Here is an 18114-nt window from a genome sequence, read left to right on the forward strand (position 1 = left end):
CGAAGTTCGCGTTGCGATTTATTCCAAGTTCCTGGTGGTATTGCATTTGTTTCTTAAGAATTTTCTCTAAAAATATAGTATTAGCGCGGATGTGTCGAATACACGTATTACCACGACCCGACCCGACCCGAGACGAGACGGACGGCGGCGGCGGCGGCGACGCACGAGAGTTCCCTTGTTCTCTATCACTCAACAATGAAGTGGGAAAGTCAAGCCTTAAATACTATTCCCAATAGTGTTTACAATACTATGTGGGATTGAGCATTACCAACACTTGTTCCCAATACTATGTGGGATTGAGCCTTAAATAGTGATATTATTTGTGAATTATAGTTAATGACTTTAGTATTTTTATGAAAAGTATTTGTGGTTCGTTTAGTTTTCATGCAATTCTAATTTATTTTCAATTGATTGTAATTGCACGATAACAAATTTTTTTTTCTCGCGAGTGATGCAATTTTTTTTGAATGTTTTGCTTAAAATTGCAATAATCGCGATTGATTGTAGATTGACTTTTAATTATAACATATTTAATCGTATAATACTAATGCAATTGGTTGTTGATTCAGTTGTTTTAAGGTGCATGATTGTTAATTGTTTCCTGAATAATCACATAGTATTGGAAACAAGTGTTGGTAATGCTCAATCCCACATAGTATTGAAAACACTATTGGGAATGGTATTTAAGGATTGGCTTTCCCACTTCCTTGTTGAGTGATAGAGAACAAGGGAAACTCTCGCGCGTCGCCGCCGTCCGTCTCGGGTCGTGGTCGTGGTCGTGGTCGTGGTAATACTTGTCTTCGACACGTCCGCGCGAATACTATCTTTTTAGAGAAAATTCTTAAGAAACAAATGCAATACCACCAGTCGTTGCGATTTTGGACTATCGCAACGAATTTGGAATAAATCGCAACGCGAACTTGGACTATCGCAACTCGAACTTTGACTATAGCAATGCGAATATGTAAATCGCAATGCGATAGTCGAAGTTCGCGTTGCGAATCTGGAAATTGATTTGCGATATCGGATATTACGTTGCGAATTATCAATCGCATTGCGATTTAGTTGGTCATTTTGACAAATACAAAAAAATTGATTAAAATTATATATATTATAAGACATTTTTTATCACTAGGTTATTTTCTCTTTATAAAATCTGACCGACCATCTAATAAAGGACTTTTCTCATAGAAATCAGAAGTTTTTGCAACAAACTTGCTTGAGGCTATGTCCCTTTTTTATTAGATTGCACACTTGGTGGGCTGCCAACAAAATAAACTATTGCTTAATTGTTGGGTCACATGCTAACCGTAAATTAATATAACTAATGTAATCAGATATCATTGTATTTTTTAAAAATTTTAAATTTAAATATATTTTAAATGTTTTTTAATTTCTTTTACCGATAGTCTAAATTTTTACCTTTAAAATTTTATAATTTTATATTTCTGAATTTTTAATATTAATTTTTCTCGTATAAAATCTTTCATTGGTCACTACAGTCACTCAATAACATTATTGTCAAAGGGCTTATTTATTTGGAAAGGAAGTACCACTGCCTAGCCTTAATTGCAAGAGCAAGTCAATTAGCACATCAACAGGTTTGCTTCGAGCAAACAAGACGAGAGATTGTAGGAAGATAGGTAGCGAGCATGGAGAATAGTGGGAAGGATTACGTAGACCCGCCGCCGGCACGGTTGTTGGACATGGAAGAGCTCAAGAGCTGGTCCTTTTACAGAGCTCTCCTAGCCGAGTTCGTTGCTACCCTTCTGTTTCTTTACATCTTAGTTGCCACTGTTATCGGTCACAACCAACAAACCGGCCCTTGCGACGGTGTTGGTCTTCTCGGTATTGCTTGGGCCGTCGGTGGCATGATCTTCGTTCTCGTCTACTGCACTGCCGGCATCTCCGGTATTCTATTTCGTCATTTGTCTCGTCTTTTCTATGATCAAACATTTAAATGTGAACTTGCTAAACAGGTGGTCACATTAATCCGGCCGTCACGTTCGGGCTGTTCGTCGCCCGGAAGGTTTCATTGGCTAGAGCGGTGGCGTACATAGTTGCACAGTGCCTGGGAGCTATTTGTGGCGCAGGTTTAGCCAAGGCATTCATGAGGCACGCATACAATATGTATGGGGGCGGTGCCAACACTGTGGCTCCCGGGTACTCGAATGCCACCGCTTTGGGAGCCGAGATAATCGGAACTTTCGTCCTCGTCTACACCGTTTTCTCCGCCACCGATCCCAAAAGAAGTGCACGTGATTCTCACGTCCCTGTGAGTAATATTGTAGCACAAAACTCTAAGTAACAACTACTCTTAATGTAACTAAGCTTTTCTGTGTGTCTGACTTTGATTAGGTGTTAGCTCCCTTGCCAATCGGATTTGCTGTGTTTGTGGTGCATTTGGCCACCATTCCCATCACCGGCACCGGGATAAATCCGGCTAGGAGCCTCGGTGCGGTCGTGATCTACAACGGTGAAAAAGCCTGGAATGATCAGGTTAATTTATTATTGATTTCATTTTTTCACCATGAACATGTGGATTAAACGTTTAGTAATAGTGTGTTGGTGATGAAAAAACAGTGGATATTTTGGGTCGACCCTTTCATCGGAGCGATCGCGGCTGCGGCATATCATCAATACATTCTGAGGACTACGGCCAGCAAAGCTTTGAAATCCTTCCGCAGCAGCCCTGTAATCTAAAAACGCCGATCCCCTTGGATGTTAAATGATAAGCTTTCTCTTCTGTGTAATTTTCTGTGTTTCATTGTTAAATTTAAAAATGCCTTTCCTTTTATCATTTACTGTATGATTAGTCTTGAATGAAAGTCAGTGGAGTAGGTATGGGAATTTGAATGCAATGGGCAGGCTTATATATATAACTTTATCAATTAATGCAACGAGATCGATATGGGACTGCCGGTTGAGATGAGTTTCCATTTACATGATAATGTGGCAAAGTCCAACAAAATAAGAAATGAATGCTTATGAGGCAAGTCCACCAACCGTTTAACAATAATTAGAATTAAGTTTAGGGACATAATTAAGATGAGACAGATTGTGAGCTATTCGAGTTTGATTTAGTTAAAACTCAATTAATACTCTAATTAAATGGACTTGATTCGAGCTTGAAGTTGACTCGAGTTTTTATCGAGCTGAAACGAACTACTTGATATTCGAAAAAATAATATATTAAATTTATTTTTTTAAATTAAATTATTAATAATATTAACATCTACATGTTTTATGTGTTTTTTTAATACAAATTAATACTTTCATATACTTAAGGTTTATGTTTAGACTTAAGTTTGAACTTCAATCGAACTAAATCTGAGAATATTTTGAGTTCAAATATTTTCGAACTCAAGTCGAGTTTGAAAATTTCAAGCTCACGAACTTTTGAGTCGAGTCAAACTCAGCTTTAAAATTTTCAAATATAATCAAACTTAATCATACTTAAATTACTCATTTACAATCCTAATTATGCCAAATCAACTTCACTCCCACGTGTGTGTAAAATAAAAGCTCTATTTAATTGAATAACGTACCTAAACAATGCCCGAGTCCATTACATATATTTTGTTCCATAGAAACAGATCTTTGGTCACATTTGATGGGACTGCAACCCGCACATAAAAAGAGTGACCATGCACATTGTCAAAAAGAGCTGCCTCCAAGGTCAGCCCTACTTAAAAGTTAAAAGTTTCCTCTCATTTGTTGTGATTAGGATATGCATTGATTTTCCTTGATTCTAGGATATGACAGGTCAGCACTACTTTGAAACTTTTTTCATTTCACCTTAGATTCCCACCCCCACCCACCCATCTGATTAGTCAGCACTTCTTTTTTGTGCTTCTCGTTGTATCTCCTTAGAAAATGAGAATAAAAAATTTATTTCTAATGAATATTGAATTCATAATCTAAAAAAACAGATGTTAATTAAGAACTTTTAATCAATTACTTTAGTAATTGTTGACTAATAACTAAGTTAATAATAAGTAAAGATTTAAGATTAAAGTAATAATCAAATTACTAAAATTAATAATCAATATCATTATATCCGTTGTTCACCCATGCCCCTAAATCATTGCCTCTCATCTCTCAGGACCACTATCCAAAATCCATTAAACATAAAAAAGTCATAACCAAATTATTATAATATATAAAGAGTTAAAATATCTCTCATTGTTTTTTAACAGAAAATGATCAATATATTTCATTTTTATTAGAATAATCATTTTGTATTTTTTTATAGTTAACAGATATAATAAAAAATCTTATAATTAAAGAACTAATATGTAACTTATCTAGCATATAATTATATAAACTTATATATTAAATTTTGGGTTTGAATCGAGCATTCAACTTTTGAAAAAAAAAACTTTAAATCTCGAATGGTTACACATTTAAAGAAGGGTAAAATTAGAAAAAAAAAATAGTCTAATATTTGTTTCCACTCTTTGAAATAACCTTACAACTTCAGTGAGATGGTTGATTACTTTGATCAACTATATTACTCTTCTTTTTATTGACTGCGGGTGAAAGGACTGATGCTTAACAACTAACATATTTATTCTTGTTCATATTATAATCCAACATATGTAATGGATATCTAAAAATTGAATTCTTACACAAATCAACTTATATAAATTGTTACAAGAGTCGTTGTTGTTCCTAGAGGTCACGGGTTCGAGCATTAGTGACTGCAAGGACGATTGAACATTTATTATTCGTTATATTCACGAACAAGCTAGTTTGTTGGTTTTATAAGTTCGTTTGTTGACTTGTTTATAAGCTCTTTTATCGACTCGTTTATAAGCTCATTTACTCGGTTCTCCTTTTCATTTTATTTTTTATATTTTAAATATTGATAAAGATATAGACTAAATTAAATATAAGGTTAACTTTAGAGTTCAAACTATAAAATCTAAATAAATTAAGGACTAGTGATGTAATTTCACCATTAATAGAACATTAAATGAACATTAAATGCATTGGTTGTCAAACATTAATAGAACGTTAACCTAATATATCTATGAACATTAAATAAATATGTTTGTGAACGTTAAATCAATGAATACGAACATCTTCAAGAATAAATAAACAAAATGAACACGATATTGAAAAATTAAACGAAAATAAACCAAATATGAACATATTCATAAATAAATAAAGTGACGTAAATATAACTTTATATGTTCAAATTTGATTCATTTACGTCTCTAATTAAAAACCGTGGATTTTGAAAGTGGTATCAACTAACCTTCACAACAATCATGTTGATAACTCCACACCGTCCATCAGAAAACGATTGGATGCCGTTGAAGATTTGTCATACTAAATAAGAATCAACCGAGAAATCAAAGGAGAAATCAATTCAAACCTGTGTTTGGTACATATGAGGTGCTGTAGAAGACAGCTATCGAATAGAGCAAAATCGTAACTGATAATTTGAGAAAATAAAAATGAAGATAAAAGAGACACAAAATTTACGTGGAAAACCCCTAAATAATATAGGGTAAAAACCACGGGCAACGGTAGAAGAATTTCATTATGAGAAAATAGGAATTACAACTTCTCTCGATCTACCAAGGAGAAAACAATGATAATTCTCTCTTGATAAAAATGAGAAAACAACTCTCAAGAAACTCTCTAAATTATCTAGTATTGGGAGAAAGCTAAAAATATTTGGGATGGATTTGAAACTAAATGAACTAGGGTATTTATAGTTGAAGCTTAGGGACTAATTTTATAAATATCTTAAAATACAATGACTAAATTATGATTTAACCATTATTCAAAAATCAACAATTTAATACCAATTAATGAACATGCACCGAAAATTTTATTGTCTTCGACTCTCCACCGAAAGGTTGCCATCAATTTGGCCACTTGCATGTTAAGTTGACTTTTCAGCAGGAGGGGAGTGAGAAACTCAGGAACTGCAGCAGGTCCAACGAGGCGACGAGGTTTAGGGAAAACGGGACGTTGCTCAATACCACCACCAAAACCAAATTTGGTCGTCGATGACTCTGAATCTGCATGATATAAGGAAACAATAAGGTTCCAAGTCACAACTAAACATAAAAAAAAGAAAAAAACACAGCAGTGACTTGTGACTTTATTTGTGTTTTGCCCCCCCCCTCCCTTGATATTATTAATCTCTCATTCAAATGGCTGTGAATAGAGAAGAATTGTATTTAAAATGAATACTGGGTAGGCACTGCCACCCATTGAAAGAGAGAGAAGAGTGAATAGGAATGAAGGTGAAGACACATTGGGTTTGTAGAGAGAGGTTTTCACAAGTGAAAGGAGAGATACAACTTGCACTTGCTTGGCTCAGAGTGGATAGACTATAATTAATTTTGCCCAGCTTTCCTCACGTGGAATTTTTCTTCTCCCATTTTCAGGATTATGAATTAATAATATTACTTTTTTTACCTATGTGCGTAAAATATTTGTTTTATCGTTTGTCTCATTTATGGTTCTTTTATGTAGAAGGGAGTGTTATTTTATTCTATAAATTTTAAATTTTAATAATTACGTTTATAGATTATGTCTTGTTAATGATTAAATTTTTTTAAAATAAATATTACGTTATAATCAATAATAACTAAAAGTATCTCTTAGACATATTAATAAACATACAATCAATAATAATCAGTGAATATTGTTAAAAAAATAATGATATGTTATAATCTTATATCATTTTATAATCATCCAAATTATTAAAAAAAAATATCATCGAAAATAATTAGCTTACACGACATGCATACACTAATAAAATAACTTTTAACATTTATTTTCTCTTGAATATCTTTGTTGTTTTATAAGTTTAACAAGTTTTATGGCTATTATAAATTGCGTGTTTGAATTAAAATACCAAATGATATGTTATAATTGTAGGTGATATGGATTGATTTGCCACCTAAGTCTTTATTGCCACCAATTCCTGAAATTTCCATGGATAAACATTCATTCTTTGATTAAAGGTTTATTGAATTCTTCGAGTGAATTTAATGATAAAGAAAAGGTTATAAATTCAAACAATAATATTTATCGAGAATACTAAATATATATTATTTTGTTAAATTATTAAAAAATTATATTTATTATGCTTGCTTAAATGGATGTGAAAAGACACTGCAGCCTCCAATCAACATGTAGAAAAATATCTAACTCCATTAAGATCAACCGAAAGCACTCTCTCACTTCAAAATGGATGGTTTGAGATCAAACTCATAAGCTTTGAAATCTTCCAATGGATCCTCTCTCGCAGTACCTGTTCACCATACTCTGCACCCTTACTCTTTTATTTTGCATTTACTTTTATCAGTCGTCCAACAAGCGAACCCAAAGCTGCTGTGCACCACCACAAGCCGGTGGTGCTTTACCGATCATCGGCCACATGCACCTCTTCGGCAGTCAGCAGCTCACCCACAAAACATTGGGTTCTATGGCCGACAAATATGGACCTGTTTTCTCCATAAGGCTAGGATCAAACAAAGCGTTAGTTTTAAATGCTTGGGAGATGGCCAAAGAATGTTTCACCGTCCACGATAAGGTCTTTTCCACGAGACCAAACATCGCTGCTTCCAAGCTTCTCGGCTATGATTTTGCTTTGTTCGGGTTCGCCCCTTACGGACCCTATTGGCGTCAGATGCGCAAGATTGCCACGCTCGAGCTTTTATCTAACAACCGGATCGATACACTCGAATATATACGAGTTTCGGAAGTGAAGACTGCGATAAGAGGATTATTTAGGTTTTTCATGAAAATTTCAAATTATTATATATTTTATATATTTTGTTCGTGTCTTTATTGATAATTTATTTCATTTTTTTTAATTTTTTAATTTTATCCTTGTAACATAAAATCCTACGTTTTCTGTTAGTACAGGTCATGGCTTGACAGAGATAGTGGAGTGTTGGTGGATATGAAGCAGTGGTTTGGGGAATTAACTCATAATATCGTTTTGAGAATGGTGGGAGGGAAAAGATACTTCGGACCGGACGCCGATTGCGACGAAGCCGAGGCACGACGATGTCAGCAAGTAATGAGAGACGTGTCTTATTGGTTCGGGGTGTTTGTGTTGTCCGATGCTGTACCGTATCTTGGGTGGCTGGATTTTCAGGGACACAAAAAGGCCATGAAAAGAACAGCGAAAGAATTGGATAGCATTATTGGAGGGTGGCTGGAGGAGCATAAACAGAGGAGGCTTAGGAGTGAAGGAGTGATAGAAGAGCAGGATTTCATGGATGTGTTGCTCAATATTCTCGACGATGCCGATATCGGTTCTTTCGACTCCGATACGATCAACAAGGCTACATGTTTGATATTGAATCAAATTTTAATTTAATAATTAAATTAGATTTTAGTATTATTTAATAACTAAATTTATTTAATAAGTAAATACTTATTTATACAATAAATTTTATGGAATTAAAATTTTTTGGTGATTAAATATTTTAACTCTATAAATATCAAAGTCATAATGTCAAAAATGTATCTAATATTTTATTAAATAGTCACATTAGCTCATATATTTTTAGTGTTTTGGATGCTAACCTTCATTTTAGGGGGGAAATTATCGACATTGATTAAATAATTATTTTGACTAATTTTCTTCTTTTAGAGCATTTTGAACTTTCAATGTTTTATTTTAGAGGGAAAAAACTCTTATTTTGGAGCGCTAACTGTTTATTAACTAACGATTTGCATTCGCGAAGAAATTTTTTTACACAAAATGAAACGTTTGAGGTTAAAATGCTTAAAAAGAGGGTAATGTGACTATTTAGTCAAATGTTTATGCATAAACCTTTGGAATTATGAGAGATATTTTATTTATAGAGGTGAAATCTTTTCATAGTCCATGTAACTTTTGATATTTACATTGAAGAGATAAATTTTGTACGGATATTGAGAGAGTGATTTGGGATACCCCGAATTTTGGTATAAATATAAGATTTTAAAAATATCATATATTTGTATCATTCATAATATCTACGTTTATAATGGATTATTGTGCTTTTTATTTGTAAAGATAGACAATGTCGAACAACGATAAATTTGATATCTTGTGTATGTTATTTTCTATGTTGATATCGTTTAGTTTTGTTTTTCACTTACGAATTCTTTAACACAACGGAATTTATTTAAACTCCGCGTACCGGTTTTGACCAAATTATTCCAAATAATGTTATATTGTTTTGGTAGGCTTTAGCCTTTGCGGGGAACGACACAACCATGGTGGCACTCATTTGGGCACTGTCTTTGCTACTGAACAATCCTCGCGTGCTAAAAAAAGCACAGGATGAGCTAGACATGCACGTTGGCATGCATAGACCATTGCAAGAATCTGATATAAAAAACCTTGTCTACCTTCAAGCCGTCGTCAAAGAAACGTTGCGGTTATACCCTCCTGTACCGGTCATTGGTCATCGGGCTGCATTAGAAGATTGCACCCTATCGACCGGCTACCACATTCCACCTGGTACACGACTACTGGTAAACGCCTGGAAGATTCAACGCGACGAACGTGTTTGGACGGACCCCCATGAATTCCGGCCAGAGAGATTTGTTACCAACAATAAGAATATCGATTTTCAAGGCCAATCTTTCGAATTCGTACCTTTCGGTTCGGGAAGAAGATCGTGCCCCGGTGCCTCACTTGCCCTCAGGATGTTGCACTTCATCTTAGGCAGCTTCTTGCATGGTTTTGAAGTCACTAAGCCGTCGAAGTTCGAAGACATCGATATGACGGAAAGCACGGGGTTAACTAATCTGAAAGCAACCCCTCTTGAAGTTCTCATCACTCCGCGTCTTGAATCTAAGCTCTATGAGCTATAGGCGTAGAACTCATTTTGCTGAAAGTATTCATCAATCTTGCTATACCATTTCCATGTCCAAGAAGCCTGCTACAGTTCGTACAATGCTTTTATCAACTTGTACACCTCTATTTCTTCGCCTTTAATTGTGTAAACTTTCTCTTGCAAATCTCTATAGCGACTTGACATCAAATAGATAGCCTATTGCATGTATTTTTATCCATTAGTTCTAGTACAATATGAGCGATCGGTCACCTTGGCTTCTAAGCCTAAGCCTAAGCCTAAGCCTAGGTTTTGGTCTTCCCCTAGGGATGGGTTCTCTTTGCTTGGGCCATAAACTATTATTGTAAACATGTACAGACGTAAATTAATAGAAAGTATAAAAAAAATTAAAATATAAGAAAAATTTTAAATTAACGATCAAACGTTTGATTTTTTTTCTCTTTGCATAAAAACTTCTCTCTCTCTAATGATAGTAAATGATAGGAGAAAAGAGAGAGAGAGAGAAAAGAATGAGTCAAGAAAAAGTTGATCAATTATTGTCCAACGTGGTAAATAAATTAGTCTAACATGTCACATCATCTTTCCATCACCCACTTCAACGGTTATTAATATCAAGGGGCCGATTTATTATAAAATATTAATGTTAATGTTCGATTTGTTATAAATCGATAAGATTAATGATATATTTGTTACTTTTGAAATTTCAGAGAGAAAATATAAACTTACTCAAATGTTAGTGACATTTTGTGTATTTTACCTAAAATTTAATCTTGGAAATATGTGTCACCATTTGATTGGAGGTTATTTTTTAAATTTTAATTTATTTAGTCTAATAAAATTTAGGTTCTAATTATACCATGATGCTTTAACCTTTATTCCCTTTTTATTTAAGCTGTAATACTTCTTGAAATGTTCAACTTAATCCCTATTTAACATTTGGGGGCATTAAACAAACTATTAAAATTATCCTTTAAAAAATTAAAAATCTTTCTATAAAAATAATTTTATAGATGTTCAGTCATTACCTAAGTCAAAATAATTATTGATGAATTTATCTCTTAAAACAATCATATTTTATCAAAAATAATTTTTTGTTGAATTAAAAAATAATCTCGACAAACAAAAAAGTCTACTATCAGTAATTTCTAGCTACAATTTAGTTGTGTCTTTAATAATAGAGTTAATTGTATTATATGTCTCCAAATTATGATCATTGTTTTAAATTGATGTTTAAACTTTTGAATATTTTAATTTATCCTTAAATTATAACTTTTATTTTAAATTAGTTCTTAAACTTTTAAATATTCCAATTTCATCCTCAAACTATGACCCTCATTTTAAATTCCCCAAACATATCCAAATAAATATTTAGTTTCAAGCATAGTTTGACATAAATTTTATTTTATTGTTCAAACATATAATAATATAACCTGACCTAATGATTTTATTAACAAAGGATGTGATTAGTATATATAGGATGAAATTGAAATGTTTAAAAAGTTTAGGACCAATTGAGAATGAAGGTGATAATTTGAGGATGAAAATGAAATATTTAAAAGTTAAAAAACTAATTTAAAATTATAGTCATAATTTAAGGATAATATTAAGATTTTTAATTAATTATAAATAAATTTAAAATAAAAATCATAATTGAGGACGTATAATATAATTAACTCTTAATAATAACTATCAAACAAAATTAATTGTCTGCTTAGAACGAGTTTTATGTGTCTGATTTAGTAAAGGAAATGAATTTCTGTACAATATACTAAATACTAGCGAACCAACTTTAAAAAGAAAACAAAGGCTGGCATCGTCACATCAATGCAGTGAACCACCATATATTGTACACTTTTCTGGTATGATTATAATAGCACGTACTTAAAGTTTGAATTCCACCGACAAATGACAATGCAAACTTTTATTTTAATTTTGGGGGTTGTTTGTTTATGTTATAATAATTAAGTGATGAATGCTTTAAATATTAAATGATTTAGAGTCTGTGTATGAATTAACTCTGAATGTGACATGTTGTTTGATAATGGCTCTGAATCATTCAGATGTACTTCTGTGTTGAATTATTCAGCACTGTTTTGTTGAATCAGTCAACATTAAATCATTCAAAGGTGCGAAACAAATACGCTGCAGCGCTGAATGATTCTATTAAGAGACAAACAAACAACCCTTTAGTGTAAATTATAAAAAAAATTAGGATCTATTATAATAATCTTTTCATCACTAAAATTATAATAAATTTAAAATAACCATTAAACGTTTAAAACGATTATAAATGATGATTAAATTTTATTAAATTATTATAAAAAATATTAAATTTAATAAATTATTATAAAATAATCTTTAAACTTTTGTAAATTTATCATATTTTATAACATACTACCCTATCCGCTCTACTGTGTATAAAATCCCTCCAACCCACATTCATTTCATCCACCATTTCCTTGCATCCTCAACCACACAACAACAACAAAATGCGTCACGGTAAAAGCTCAGCTAAAATCTTGTCTCTTTTAATTTATTGACACTGCAAGTTCAAGTAAATTGTTAGTAATTTTCTGTCAAAATAATCTCTGCAGAGCATGGCCATGGCATATCCATCATCACCTCTATCGTTGCTGCCTCTGTAATCGGAGCCGCCGCCGCCGCCGCCGCAGTAGCTTATACACGGCGGAAGAGTGAACCCCTTAAAGAACATCAAAATATCATTACCCCTTTCTTGTATAGGACCGAGTCCTGCCGTGTTGGGAAGCTGGAAAGATTCTCCCACTACGTTGGTAATATACATAAAAGCCCTTGTTTTTATAAACATTCAAGGACTTAATGTTTTGATTTTGGGTTTGTGGATTTGGGATTAATGCAGCCAGGCAGCTAGGGTTTGAGGATGCAAATGAGTGTCCAGAGCTCTGCAAATTGGCTAATGAATATCTGAAAAATCCTGAAGATTGTGAGGTAAAGATGTTTGAATATTTTGGTAAGGAAGAAGGAGGTGAGAATTTGTACGTGAAGTTGATGGAGGAGTTGGAGAGATGCATCCTTTGTTATTTTGCTTTCCATTGGAGTCGTGCTCCAGATATGATTACCCAGGTCTGAATGTTTCTTATCTTCAAATTCGAAATCTGTAAACGTTTCTTTTATTTGTATAACCACGTGAATCCGATCTCGGTTAATCTGGACTGAGTACTGCAAAATCTCAATATAAGCACGTCCGTCCCAACCCAGTAGTCGATATATTAAATCGACTAAACATTATCTTTTTATTAATGATCCGACATAGATTTTCATTTTAAGTGTACAATGTGTTATCTTAATGGAATTGCTTGAATGGTAGGTTCTGAGTGTTGAATCTGAGAAGAAACCAAAGCTAAAGGACTTAGTGATGACAGCTACAAGGTGAGAGTGAGATTAATTTCATTTTCTTTCATATTCTTCCTTAAGCAAATATGACTTATTATTTTAATTTTGGCTTAATGTCAAAAAAGCCCCTAATATTCGACTAAATAGTCCTTTTGACATCTATTCTTTTTAGCATTTTGACCCAGCATTATATTTTGAGTCAAAAATACTCGCGTATAATTGGAAACCATTAGTTAACAAAGGTTAAAGCTCCAAAATAGGAGCATTTTTACCTTAAAATTAAACATTGAGGGTAAAAGTGACTATTCAGTCAAATGTTATAAGTTATTTTATCCTAAAATAAAACGTTGGAGGTCAAAATGTTGCAGAAAAAAGAATAGGAGTTACAATGATCATTTTTATAAACGGAGGTTAATTTTGGTATTATTCCAACTTTTATAAAAATAAATAATTAACTATTAATATTTTATTAATTAAATAAATTTATGTGAATTAAAATATTGACATAACATATACATACGTGAGTAGACAATAAATTAATTTTATACTAAATATCATTATTTAATTAATTTAAAAGTAAAAAAAAAGAAAATTAAAAGATTGAGAATAATAACAAGAAGATAACTTCAAATTCAAGGGTAAATTTTAGAAGAATATACATAGGCTGAATAATGAAATGTTTTAATAATTTAGTATTTTAGAATTAAGAATAATATGAACCATTAAGTGGTTGATTAAAAAGAATGTTTTTTTTAAACTTTGACTTTGAATAGTTGCGTCTATAAAATATATATATATAATCAATTAATTAAGAAAGTTCTGAATAAATAATATATTACAATAACCTTATACTATTAAAAATAAATAATAATATTAATAATAATAAGAGGATAGCTTCAAATTCAAGAGCGAATTTTTAAAAGAATCGCATCAACTGAGTCATGGAATATTGTAATGGTGTTAGTGATTTAGAATAAAGAATAATATTTATAATGGTAAAACGATATCTTTAAACTCAAGGATGAATTTTTAAAAAATTAATGTATTTTTAAACGATTTTTAGAGTAAATGATTAAAAACTTTCGGTTAACAGATTTTCTCTCTTTACATATTCCCCTTCTAATTAACTGAGAAATATTCCCCTTCTAATTAACTGCGACATGAGACAAATCTCACAAGACTCGTATTAACATACATGATACATAGTCTAACTTTAAAAAAATCGCATCAATTAAATAATGGAATATTTTAATGTTGTTAGTAATTTAAAATAAAGAATAATACTAAAAGTATAACTTTAAATTCATAAGTTTCTAGGAATGTAGGATAATTTTACCATTTTATTACCTACGAAAAATTTACATTTTTTTGGGACTAAAATAAAATTTTCCCAAACTAAGGTGGACCAAAGAGAAATTTTATTCATAGCGTAATTTGCTCAAATAAAAAATCAATAAAAATAATGTTAAGAAGTTATCAATCAATGCTAGTTTGATAGATCAATAATTTTTATATGATTATTATCATAGGAAGAAGAGATTTGAGAGGCTGACCCAGGATCTACACGTGACACGACTGTTCTCAACATTGATGGAGGAGATGAAAGCCATGCGACGCGTGGACGATGATTCTAATCACACTGACGTAATGGTCCCGGTGGCCCACAGCCAGCGCAGCCCCGTCCTGCTGCTTATGGGCGGCGGTATGGGTGCCGGCAAAAGCACTGTTCTCAAAGATATACTCAAAGAGTAAGACCAAGTTCAGTTTTAAAAGTTTGAAGGACTGAAGACAAAATTAAACAAATTCATAATTCGTCCCAGAGTATTTGATCTTGTTAATGGGACATTTGCAGACCATTCTGGTTAGGAGCGGCCACAAATGCGGTGGTGGTAGAGGCGGATGCTTTCAAAGAAACCGACGTTATTTACAGAGCTCTGAGCTCTAGGGGTCACCATGATGATATGCTACAAACAGCTGAACTAGTAAAAACAGCTTCCATTCAATTTCCTCTTAAATAACTTACATTTGATGTGTGTGTATAAATATGTGTATAATCAGGTTCATCAATCTTCGACCAATGCGGCATCGTCGCTTCTGGTGACGGCATTGAACGAAGGTCGGGATGTGGTAATGGACGGAACGTTATCGTGGGTGCCTTTTGTGGAGCAGACGATCGCAATGGCTCGAAACGTCCACAAACACCAATACCGAATGGGGGTCGGCTACAAAGTGGCCGATGATGGCACCGTAACCGATAATTATTGGGAGCAGGTTAAGGAAGAGGAAGAGGAAGAGAATGAACAAGAAAATGGTAATGGGAGTCATAGGAAACCATACAGAATAGAGCTGGTTGGGGTGGTTTGTGATGCATATCTAGCTGTTATTAGGGGGATAAGGTAATGGGAAGAAGAATACCTTTTACCATATTGGCTTAAATTATAGGGTTACCTATATATATCAATGTGTTTTGGGGATCTTGCAGGAGAGCAATAATGGTGAAAAGAGCAGTGAGAGTAAATTCTCAGTTGAAATCCCATAAAATGTTTGCAAGTGCATTTCCAGGATATTGTCAACTTGTTGATAATGCCAGGCTCTATTCCACCAATGCTCTGGGAGGCCCATCAAAGGTAACAAAGAAACGTATTTAGTCATTTACCTATTTTCATAGTTCTGTTTTGATTACTCAACTATTTTTCACCCAAAACCATATCTAAAACTACATGTTGATTTTATTTTGATCGTCCGTATTTAAAAAGTTAAAAAGTTAACGGTGATGATGATTCTTACCCCACCTGCGGAAATAGGTGAGTGATTGATTACATAGTTTACCCAAAAAAACTAATGTCTTTAGGTAAAAGATTCAAGAAAGCCAAAAATTATTTGTTTTTTGTTGAGTGATCCAGTTGATAGCATGGAAAGATGGAGAAAGCAATTTACTGATTGACCCGGATGAGATAAAATGCTTGACAAATGTGAGCAAGTTGAACCCAGGAGCTGAATCTATATACGAGCTTTACCAAGATCCAAGTCCATTGGAAGAGCCTGGTTCGGTTTGGAAACAGACAGCATTCAATCCTTCAAGAACACACATTCTTGTTGAGCTCAAAGGTTCCATTCAAAGAATCGAAAATTCCAACAATGGTGAAACACAACAACAATTATAACTTAAACATGATCCTGTTTCAAGCCTCGATTTGTCTGTTGTTTCAGCTGATGTGGAGATTAAGATATTATTCCAATTGGGAGAAAGTCTCTTTGATGAATCTTGTGAGTTTCATTTCTTTTCTGAATATGAAGAATTTCATTTTGAGGAGTAGGCAGACCCCTCAAAATTGAAAATCCACGGTTTAAATCCCTTAACAATTATAAAGCTTTAAGTTTAATATTATGGCAAGATTGTTTTCTGACCTCCAAAAACGAAAAGCAATTCAATTTAATCTCTTGAGAAATTAAAAAAAATTAATTAAATTTCAGCCCCTCAAAAAAATTTAGATTCATCCCTATTAAATGCAAACAAGACCACATAAAACACTATAAATAACATATGTCAATCATGAGTCCCAATCATACCCACAATCCATGTTAATTACCAAACACTATTATTAACTAATACAAATATAACTCAAGTTACGTGATCATACAATCTGTTAAATCATCATTATCAATCTAACTTATCAATTAAACATACTTATTTTAAAATAAATACTAAATTTTGCATTAGTTTATATTAATCATTTATTAAACAATGTAGTCACATTATAAGATATCATTAGCATCATAGATAACTAATTAATAACGTAACATCATCAAAGTGATTAAGAGTGTTATCATTAATGTCTCATTTTTTTATAATATCAAGTAATCTTCAATTGAATTTTCGATTAATATTAATGTATATATATTTATATAAAAATATAAAAATAAGTATATTTAAAGTTTAAAATCACATTTAGAATAATTAAGGATGTATTTATAAGCCTAGGTTAAAGCCTTAATCATTTCATGATTGTTTGGTAGCTTTATAAAATAGTATATATTCATAATATTTCTTAGTTATTAATAACGTATACACACTCCATATACATAATTGTTCAAATATGAATACTTTAGTTTGAACATTGTAGTTCCATATATATATATATATTGATACCTATCGATACTTAACCCAAAAATTAACCTTTTAAGTCAATTTTAATTAGGGTAAAATACATAAATGGTCCCTCGATTGTAAGATATTATTGTTGAGTCTTTTGACTATTAAAAGTTGCAAAATGGTCCCCTGACTATAGGGAATTACATCTTTGAGTCCATCAACTATTAAAAGTTATAAATTGGTCACTCGATTATTCATTATATTTCAAAGTCGTCATTTCCTGTTTAAAAATTGAAAGTTGTCTGAACTGGACGTTAACTTGCTGATTGAGATATGATAGTCGTTTGAGATTATGAGATCATGTTTTATCAGATCACAACCAGAAAGTTAACGTCTAGTTCAATCGACTGTCAAATTTTTAACGAAAAAGGATGAGTTTGGAACATAATGAATAGTCGGGTGACCATTTTGTAACTTTTAATAGTTGAGTGACTCAACAAAGTAACTCCCTATAGTTGGAGGACCATTTTATAACTTTTAATAGTTAGGGGACTTAACAAAATAGTATCTTATAATCATAAGGTCATTTGTATATTTTGTCCTTTTAATTATTATTATTTTGTTTATTCCTTATCCTCTTCAATCTTTTATTTTTTCCTTCAATTCAAGTCAATTCTTGACTCAAATTGAACCCATCACTTTTCAAACACTAAAATACTTCTTTGACTCAAAAATTTCTTTCACACAACTTTACTTTCTTTTCAATTTATTCCCTCAACTTTATATCTTATTCAATTTATTCCTCTCAATCCAAAGCTT

The 18114-nt window shown here is 32.4% G+C and overlaps 3 protein-coding genes across 3 annotated transcripts; all 3 read left to right on the forward strand.

Moving 5' to 3' along the window:
- The first annotated feature begins 1596 nt into the window (after positions 1-1596).
- LOC120125407 (aquaporin PIP2-7-like) lies at positions 1597-2726 on the forward strand. Its single transcript, XM_039143832.1, has 4 exons — positions 1597-1911; positions 1980-2275; positions 2359-2499; positions 2584-2726. Exons 1-4 carry the CDS (start codon positions 1653-1655, stop codon positions 2701-2703), a joined length of 816 nt encoding a protein of 271 aa, XP_038999763.1. The 5' UTR covers positions 1597-1652; the 3' UTR covers positions 2704-2726.
- Positions 2727-7180: 4454 nt separating this feature from the next.
- Positions 7181-10072, forward strand: LOC120125406 (cytochrome P450 CYP82D47-like). Its single transcript, XM_039143831.1, has 3 exons — positions 7181-7764; positions 7900-8335; positions 9217-10072. Exons 1-3 carry the CDS (start codon positions 7262-7264, stop codon positions 9847-9849), a joined length of 1572 nt encoding a protein of 523 aa, XP_038999762.1. The 5' UTR covers positions 7181-7261; the 3' UTR covers positions 9850-10072.
- A 2195-nt stretch (positions 10073-12267) lies between these two features.
- Positions 12268-16459, forward strand: LOC120125405. The gene is made up of 9 exons (XM_039143829.1): positions 12268-12329; positions 12425-12622; positions 12709-12932; positions 13177-13238; positions 14732-14950; positions 15055-15184; positions 15261-15598; positions 15685-15829; positions 16106-16459. The coding sequence occupies exons 1-9, from the start codon at positions 12320-12322 to the stop codon at positions 16364-16366; spliced, it is 1587 nt and encodes a 528-aa protein (XP_038999760.1). The 5' UTR covers positions 12268-12319; the 3' UTR covers positions 16367-16459.
- The last annotated feature ends 1655 nt before the right edge of the window (positions 16460-18114 follow it).

The sequence above is a fragment of the Hibiscus syriacus genome, unplaced genomic scaffold (assembly GCF_006381635.1).
Source record: "Hibiscus syriacus cultivar Baekdansim isolate YM2019G1 unplaced genomic scaffold, ASM638163v2 tig00110430_pilon, whole genome shotgun sequence".
Classification (NCBI taxonomy): Eukaryota; Viridiplantae; Streptophyta; class Magnoliopsida; order Malvales; family Malvaceae; genus Hibiscus; species Hibiscus syriacus.

Coding starts and splice junctions, on each gene's coding strand:
- LOC120125407 (XM_039143832.1), top strand. CDS start 1,653: ATGGAGAATAGTGGGAAGGATTACGTAGACCCGCCGCCGGCACGGTTG. Junction 1,912..1,979: donor CTGCACTGCCGGCATCTCCG/GTATTCTATTTC, acceptor CTTGCTAAACAG/GTGGTCACATTAATCCGGCC. Junction 2,276..2,358: donor CACGTGATTCTCACGTCCCT/GTGAGTAATATT, acceptor GACTTTGATTAG/GTGTTAGCTCCCTTGCCAAT.
- LOC120125406 (XM_039143831.1), top strand. CDS start 7,262: ATGGATCCTCTCTCGCAGTACCTGTTCACCATACTCTGCACCCTTACT. Junction 7,765..7,899: donor GCGATAAGAGGATTATTTAG/GTTTTTCATGAA, acceptor CTGTTAGTACAG/GTCATGGCTTGACAGAGATA. Junction 8,336..9,216: donor TCAACAAGGCTACATGTTTG/ATATTGAATCAA, acceptor TTGTTTTGGTAG/GCTTTAGCCTTTGCGGGGAA.
- LOC120125405 (XM_039143829.1), top strand. Junction 12,933..13,176: donor CTCCAGATATGATTACCCAG/GTCTGAATGTTT, acceptor CTTGAATGGTAG/GTTCTGAGTGTTGAATCTGA. Junction 14,951..15,054: donor CTCAAAGATATACTCAAAGA/GTAAGACCAAGT, acceptor GGACATTTGCAG/ACCATTCTGGTTAGGAGCGG.